We start from the raw sequence: 8,714 nt of genomic DNA on the forward strand, positions 1-8,714 counted from the left end.
TATTGTAGCGTAAAATTGTAGCGTTACTATTGTAGAGTTACTATTGCAGCGTTACTATTATAGAGTTACCATTGTAGCGTTACTATTATAGAGTTACTATTATAGAGTTACTATTGTAGCGTAAAATTGTAGAGTTACTATTGCAGCGTTACTATTATAGAGTTACTATTGTAGCAGTACTATTGTAGAGTTACTATTGTAGAGTTACTATTGTAGCGTTACTATTGTAGCGTTACTATTGTAGAGTTACTATTGTAGAGTTACTATTATAGAGTTACTATTGTAGCGTTACTATTGTAGCGTTACTATTGTAGAGTTACTATTGTAGCGTTACTATTGTAGAGTTACTATTGTAGAGTTACTATTGTTTTGAAAGGCGGTCTGTGATTGGTTCGGAATTCTCTGACTCTTCCTGGTGCGTTCAAGTGCCGGGGCAGAGTGGAGGAATTCCGACGAATCTTCTTTCCAAAATGTTGAGGGATTTTACCTGCAGAATCCTCGCAGGTGGGACTAATTCTATAGACTTATGATCCATCTAATCTTTCAGTTCAAAATGTAGACCCATGTTTGGATAACTACACATTCATGCTTTTCATTGAAGAATAAAATATTCTTTGCTGTGAAAATGCCGATTTTGATTTAATTATTGACAATCATCATCATTACCTTAAAAGAAAGAATATTTTTTAATAAAGCAAGAAAGTTTATTAGATGCACCAGCGAAAATGTCAAGGAACAAAGGAAATAGATTACTGTTAAAATAAAAAATCAACATGTCAGAATGCAGTAGAATGCCAATTTATTTTAATGGACCCCCAAAACACAGATTTCTGCCGACAACCACGATACATACTCTTACTATAATACATTACAACTCATAACTACACTCCCTAGAACAGGGAAACATGGGTGCACCTTTGTGATATTAAAAACAAAAACTTTAAACATGAAGTAAACCTGGCAAGAACCTGAAACAAAATACCTTTCCCTTGAACTTTATACAAGAGATGGCCTTTAACAAACCTGACCCATCTTATCAAAAACACGTGATTCCTTCCATCTTAAAAACATAAATAATATCAATCCACTCGACCGCCGTTGCTTTTCTTTCTCAGTATTTGAAATATTTGAGTATTTATCCTGAGAGAAGTTACCTGCTGGATTGATTAGAGGTTAGTGTCAAGAACAGAGCGGTACGGGAGAACCAAACATTCATCTCGTCTTCCAGACACACGAGGGAAAGATCCTCCTCATGCTTGTTGTGAAATCCTTATCAGGTTTCCTGTAATCTATTACACTTTAGTAACTAAAATTGATGCTCTGATAAGTGCTGCGTTCACTGTCAGCATTTACACCTGAACTTTAGCTTCAGTTCAGCAGGTCGACTCATCTGGGACTTTTATCTTGAATCAGGATGCGTTCCAGTGCGAAGTACAACTGTCAGCCAGAACATTAGAACCGCCGACAAAGTGAAGTCAGTAACACTCGTTCATCATGGCGCCCCGCTAGTGTGGAACACATCTACTAGTTTTATTAGTCAGTTGTTGTGAGTCAGTTTGCATGAAAACCGTGAGATGTGAGTCCAGACCTCGGAGGAGGGGCCCGTGAAGTCTCATGTTCGGCTGGAGGCCAGATCACTGGAGAGGTGGCAGTTAAACGAAATGTTCATTTACAAGGATGGAGGCGTTTGTAATATAACGCCACACAGGAGAGAGATATGGAGGAATGGAGGGACGCCGGGTTCCGACAGTAAATAGAAGAGAAGAAGAAGGAGAAGAAGAAGAAGGAGAAGAAGAAGAAGGAGAAGGAGGAGGAGAAGAAGAAGAAGGAGGAGGAGAAGGAGGAGAAGAAGAAGAAGGAGGAGGAGAAGGAGGAGGAGAAGAAGAAGGAGGAGGAGGAGGAGGAGGAGGAGGAGGAGGAGGAGGAGGAGGAGGAGGAGGAGGAGGAGAAGAAGAAGAAGAAGAAGAAGAAGGAGGAGGAGGAGAAGGAGGAGAAGAAGAAGAAGAAGAAGAAGAAGAAGAAGGAGGAGAAGAAGAAGAAGGAAGGTGTCCTGCACTGAGGCCTTAAAGGAGAAGAGAAGGTGGAGCTCAGAGTCAAACCCAAACCGGCAGACGTGACCAGACACACTAACATGTTCAGCTCACATCTCCATAAAACCTGGGAGGAGTTTGTATGTTTCTCCCTGTGTGTGTGTGTGTGTGTGTGTGTGTGTGTGTGTGTGTGTGTGTGTGTGTGTGTGTGTGTGTGTGTGTGTGTGTGTATCATGTGAAGCCTTCCAGCTGGGAGGAATCCAGTCACATCTGGCCTCACTGTGGCTCAGCCTCCATGCAGTGTGTGTGTCATCAGTTACTCTGCTGACTTGCAGACACACACACACACACACACACACACACACACACACACACACACACACACACACACACACACACACACACACACTGAGCCTGCAGTTCCTCCTGGATACAGAGCGCGCTGCTGTTGTGTGCCGAGTCACCCAGAGGTGACCTGCAGGGGGTGGAGGTGGTGGTGGGGGTTGGGCGGGTGGTGTTGGGGGCGGTTCCGCAGACGGCCCGCCGCCCCCGCCGGCCCGCCTGCAGGTTAAAATAGCTGACAGGGCTCCTCACTCTCCAGACCCTGGGCCTCACTCCGTACTGGGAGGGACTGAAAACCAACGTGTTGCGCTGCTTTTCTCTCCGCCCGGAGTGGAACCTGGAATGTCGGAGCCTCGTCATATGTGCTGCGGTGGAACGAGGCGGAGCAGCAGAAGCATGGTGACGTACCAAACTGTTTCCTGAACAGTGTGGGTACGACGGGGGGGGGGGGGGGGGGGCGGCGTCGCTCACCAAAACGCTTCCCTTCATTAACCTTCAGCTAATCACAGCAAACTGAGAAAAAACCCACAATTCAAGACCAATAAAGTAAAAGATCAGGATTCTCATTCCCACATGAGAGAGAGAGAGATCTGCTCTGTGAGTCAGCAGACAGGATTTATTGTCCCGGACTAGAATGTATTGGTCCTGTGTGTTGGCGCTGATCCAGGACGGAGTCGCAGCTCAATGATGAACAGGAGCCACAAAACGTCACATGACTGCTGTCGACTGGCGAGGGAGAACTCACGTGTGATACTCGCTGAAAAGAAATGTCACGACGGTCCTCTCTGTGGCTACATGCGGCTCTACAGCCCTTCTGTAGTGGCTCCCTGAAGCTTTCAGGAAGTTATATGTCAATAAACCTTTTGTCTTATTTTATCTACAAAACAGAGTCATTTTTTAAAAAGGACTTTTAAATTTGGGCTTTAAAGAAATAAAGACACGATATGTAAAACGGCTAAAATGGGAAAAGAATAGCTGCAGGATATGAGAAAAACTGCTAAAACAATTAAAAAAAAATAATAATAATTTTATTCTAAAAGGAACACATGCAAAACTATTTTAGATAAAACTGCTAAATTGTAAAAATTTTATTAAAAAGGCTAAAAACAATAACGTGAACAACAAAACAGCTGAAGGTGTCTTGAAATGTGCTAAATCGTAATTGAAACTCTACTATCATACTATATGAAACGTTATAAGTTGTGTCGACTGATTTTATGGGTTAATTAAACGTGTGTGGGACGGATTGGAGGCGGAGCACCGGCAGTGTTGGACCAAGACCCAGTCCAACAAACAAGACAGAAAAAGTACAGGGAGGAGGATGGGCTGTGACACGGGAGTGAAAATTATTTATTTAGTTTTATTTAATTTTACATCGTCGACCTTGTTAAATAATTAATTTTATTAAATTTAATTAAATTTTATAAATTTTATAAATTTTATACATTTTATACATTTTATACATTTTATACATTTTATACATTTTATACTTTTTATAAATTTTATTAATTTTATTAATTTTATAAATTTTATTTAATTTTATTTAATTTTATTTAATTTTACATCGTCGACCTTGTTAAGTAATTAATTTTATTAAATTTATTTAAATTTTATTTAATTTTATTCATTTTATCAATTTTATTAATTGTATTAAATTTTATTTAATTTTATTTAATTTTACATCATCGACCTTGTTAAGTAATTAATTTTATTAAATTTATTAAAATTTTATTTAATTTAATTTTATTTTATTTTATTTTATTTTATTTTATTTTATTTTATTTTATTTTATTTTATTATATTTTATTTTATTTTATTTTATTTAATTTTATTTAATTTTATTTAATTCTATTTAATTTTAAACAAGATGATTAAATATTGAGGTGGAGAAGGGGCATTATTTATTTAATGATTTCTTTAATTACCTATTTTTGTTGTGATTATTTGTTTTGTGTGCTTTTATTTAATTTTGTTGTTATTGTTTTGAATAATCTCATCTGTGCCTGCATGTCCGAAATAAACTTTTTCTTTCAAACATGTTTTGTGGCTCCAGTTAAATTTTGATTTGCTGGAAAATGAGACAAAACAAAAGAAACATCTGCTTCGGTCACGACGGCTGCAGGCGATAGTGAGACGGATCACATCTTCACTTTAGTGACGTTACACTGGAACTTTTCCTGACTGGAGTCTAAAAGAAGCAACGTAACGCCAGCTTCATACAGCTTCATACAGCTTCACACAGCTTCACACAGCTTCATACAGCTTCACACAGCTTCACACAGCTTCACACAGCTTCACACAGCTTCACACAGCTTCACACAGTTTCACACAGTTTCACACAGCTTCACACAGTTTCACACAGCTTCACACAGTTTCACACAGTTTCACACAGCTTCACACAGCTTCACACAGTTTCACACAGTTTCACACAGTTTCATACAGCTTCACACAGTTTCACACAGTTTCACACAGTTTCACACAGCTTCACACAGCTTCATACAGCTTCACACAGCTTCACACAGTTTCACACAGTTTCACACAGTTTCATACAGCTTCACACAGTTTCACACAGCTTCACACAGTTTCACACAGTTTCACACAGTTTCATACAGCTTCACACAGTTTCACACAGTTTCACACAGTTTCACACAGCTTCACACAGCTTCACACAGCTTCACACAGCTTCATACAGCTTCACACAGTTTCACACAGTTTCACACAGCTTCACACAGCTTCACACAGTTTCACACAGCTTCAGTTTTGACAACAAGCAGCCGCACAAGTCAAAGTAGTGAAACGGCTGAAGTCCTTGAAACACAGTGAGTCTCCAGGACGCCAGAAGAGGGAGCTCAGATTGTTCCGGTCGGGTCTGAACAGCCGGAGGAACTCGCTCATCCTTTTCTTCTGACCGTCCGCAGATGAAACATGTGGAGGAGCGTTTCGGGGCGGACACCAACAAAGAGCTGCTGCTCATGTGCATCGGCATCACGTCCTGCCTGGGCCGACTCATCTTCGGCAGGGTGGCCGACTACGTCCACGGGGTCAACAAGGTCTACCTGCAGGTGAGCGGACGTCAGCGAACCTCCGGAGGGAGAAAGAAATACTGATGATGAATCAACTGACGCTGTTGCTTTTCCACAGGTGAGTTCCTTCCTGGTGATCGGCGTCATGTCCATGATGATCCCCCTGTGCAACATCTTCGGCGGGCTGATCGCCGTGTGTCTGCTGATGGGCCTGTTCGACGGCTGCTTCATCTCCATCATGGCGCCCATCGCCTTCGAGCTGGTCGGGGCCAACGACGTGTCGCAGGCCATCGGCTTCCTGCTGGGACTCATGTCCGTGCCCATGGTCGTAGGGCCTCCCATCGCAGGTGAGCGACGTCTCAGTGTCTCTGACTTCCTCCCGTCACGCCACACTTCCTCCAGCGGAAACTCTCTGTGAATGTTAATGTAATGAAGTTACTTATTTAATGTTTCATTTATTTCTATTTCTATTTCTATTTATATTTATGTTTGTATTTATATTTATATTTATATTTATATTTATATTTATATTTATATTTATATTTATATTTGTTATTATTATTATTATTATTATTATTATTATTATTATTATTATTATTATTATTAGTTTTATTTTATTTTATTTTATTTTAATATTTTTAATATATATATATTCTTATATGTATGACGGTAGAATGCATTTTGAGTTTTCTTAAATTTGTAGAAAACTTGAAAATAAAATATTTTAAAAAAGGAATAAAGTGAAACACGGTGGTTAATGGTGGTTAATAGTCACTCTCTACCGAGCAGCAGGACTGAATATTTTCCGAGTCTGAGTGTGAATAATAGTGTGAGGTGATGGACTCTGTCAACCTCTTCACTGCCTCCTCTCGCCGTGCGGCTGCAGGTTTCCTCAGGGACAAGCTGGGGACCTACGACTTGGCCTTCTACCTGGCGGGCATCCCCCCCATCATCGGGGGCGCCCTGCTGTGCCTCATTCCCTGGGTGGAGGCCAGGCGGCGGAGGGCCATGAAGGAGGCGGCCAAGCACTCGGAGACGGACGCGAGCCAGAAGATGATGGAGCAGGAGACGCCGTGCAAGAACGGAGAGTCCGTCCTCTAAGAGCCCGAACAGACTGAAGGAGAGAGCGCAGCTCGCCTGGAGTGTGTGTGAGTGTGTGTGAGTGTGTGTGACTGTGTGTGTGTGTGAGTGTGTGTGTGTGAGTGTGTGTGTGTGAGTGTGTGTGAGTGTTTAGAGCCACGATTGTAATGAGTCAGTCAGAAAACACCAAAGACTTGAAGCATATCAGACATGTTGAAGTAGCGGAACGTCATCCTGAAGAAACTATGCATCTCTCAGCGGGGAGCCTCACTTTTCTAATGACAGCAGGGATGAGTCTTTCTCTAGAGCCTGTAACGTCTCCTCTAGAGTCTGTAACGTCTCCTCCAGCCTGTAACGTCTCCTCCAGCCTGTAACGTCTCCTCCAGCCTTTAACGTCTCCTCCAGCCTGTAACGTCTCTTCCAGCCTGTAACGTCTCCTCTAGAGTCTGTAACGTCTCCTCCAGTCTGTAACGTCTCTTCCAGCCTGTAACGTCTCCTCCAGTCTGTAACGTCTCCTCCAGTCTGTAACGTCTCCTCCAGCCTGTAACGTCTCCTCCAGTCTGTAACGTCTCTTCCAGCCTGTAACGTCTCCTCTAGAGTCTGTAACTTCCCAATTTTCCACATTCGTATCTTCCTAACTCTAAAACTTTATCACATCAACATTTCAATCAACTCGAGCTGCAGCAGAAACAGGAAGTTGCCGCCTTCAGATTTGATGTAATTGATCTTGTTTCTTTAACCCCGTCAAAGTAAATATCAAAGTAAATATCAAAGTAAATATCAAAGTAAATATCAAACTCTCTAACCCTGGCGCTTTACGTCGTCGTCTGCACGTTTCCACCGGTTCTGCCTCTGAGGTTTGTCTAACTCTCTAGTTGTCGACGTTCCATCAGGGATATTTATCACTGGAAGGGACTTTCGGTCTGTATCTGATGTGGGAAAAAGACGTTTAACTTCATCCTGAAGTGACATTTACAGTTTTACACCAACAGCCTGAAAACACATTGTGACAACAAACACCTGCAGCCTGGTGTGGATTAACCAGGCTGCAGGTTTCCTGTCTCTGGCTGTCCTTCTGGCTGTCTCTCTGACTGTCCTTCTGACTGTCCTTCTGGCTGTCTCTCTGACTGTCTCTCTGACTGTCCTTCTGGCTGTCTCTTTGACTGTCCTTCTGGCTGTCCTTCTGGCTGTCTCTTTGACTGTCCTTCTGGCTGTCCTTCTGGCTGTCTCTCTGACTGTCCTTCTGACTGTCCTTCTGACTGTCCTTCTGGCTGTCTCTCTGACTGTCCTTCTGGCTGTCCTTCCGGCTGTCCTTCTGGCTGTCCTTCCGACTGTTGCTCACAGAGTGTCTGAGTAATGATTGACGACGTGCCGTCGGTCCAGCGAAGCCGGGTGGATCATTAGCCGGGAGCTCAGGTCGTGAACTCCAGGGGGAAGCTCATGGCTCCGCGCTCTGGTGTATTTATTTTGGAAAAGCGAACATGTGCTGTGACGGAAGCTCAACTTCCAGCAAGACCAAAGCGTAGAGACGTGAGGCTGTCAGACTGACTGCTGGAGGCTCAGTGCAGCTGCAGAGAGGGGCTCCACTCTGCCCCCTGCAGGACGGGCTCCTCTCTGCCCCCTGCAGGACGGACCCGGCTCAGGCTCAGCCGTCCCTGCGTCACACTGGAGCCGCAGCTTTGCTTCGCTCTTCAACCACAAGGTGCCTTTTTAATGCAAAATAGGAATGACTTTTTTTTTTTTTTTTTTTTTTTACAGTGTTTACATGGTAAAAAAAAAAAGCTATTTTAATAATTAGTATTAATATCCTGTGGTTTGCAGGCCTGTTTATAGCAGCCGTTAGTATTCTGTGTCATACATGCGTTAGATGTTTGTGATTGCCTTCAGCTTTTTATTGAAACCTGCATCAGAAGTCATGAAGGAATAATATTTGTCTTTAGTGACGACTTGAGACCAAAGTGTGTTTTCTGAAGTAAAAAAAAAAAAAAAAAAAAAAAAGACAGTTCCTACATTTCCTCTGTGTGCAGAGTGTGTGCTGAGCTGTAGTGAATGAATACACTGTCTGTAAACACAATCACATCTCATTGTTTTATAAAAACATGTTCAAACTTTTACACTTTTCACGAGCGTCGTGTTTGTGTTCTTCTTCTCTTCCTTGTGTTCTTCGCACCGAAGGTCAGGCGGATTACCGTCTTTAACCCGTTACAGGACAATAGACTGTGTTTAGTAACTTCCTCAT

At 42.4% G+C, this 8,714-nt stretch overlaps 1 protein-coding gene across 2 annotated transcripts in view; it reads left to right on the plus strand.

Moving 5' to 3' along the window:
• The window catches only part of slc16a10 (solute carrier family 16 member 10), a 31,767-nt gene extending 23,294 nt beyond the window's left edge, over nt 1-8,473 (plus strand). For both annotated transcript variants that reach the window (XM_080491120.1, XM_080491121.1), the window contains exons 4-6: nt 5,291-5,434; nt 5,514-5,742; nt 6,282-8,473. In XM_080491120.1, coding sequence (XP_080347246.1) covers nt 5,291-5,434; nt 5,514-5,742; nt 6,282-6,496 — 588 coding nt within the window. In that variant the 3' untranslated portion in view covers nt 6,497-8,473. The remainder of the gene's footprint in view (nt 1-5,290; nt 5,435-5,513; nt 5,743-6,281) is intronic.
• Nucleotides 8,474-8,714: the final 241 nt, after the last annotated feature.

This window comes from Lipophrys pholis, assembly GCF_963383615.2.
Source record: "Lipophrys pholis genome assembly, chromosome: 21".
NCBI classification, from domain to species: Eukaryota; Metazoa; Chordata; class Actinopteri; order Blenniiformes; family Blenniidae; genus Lipophrys; species Lipophrys pholis.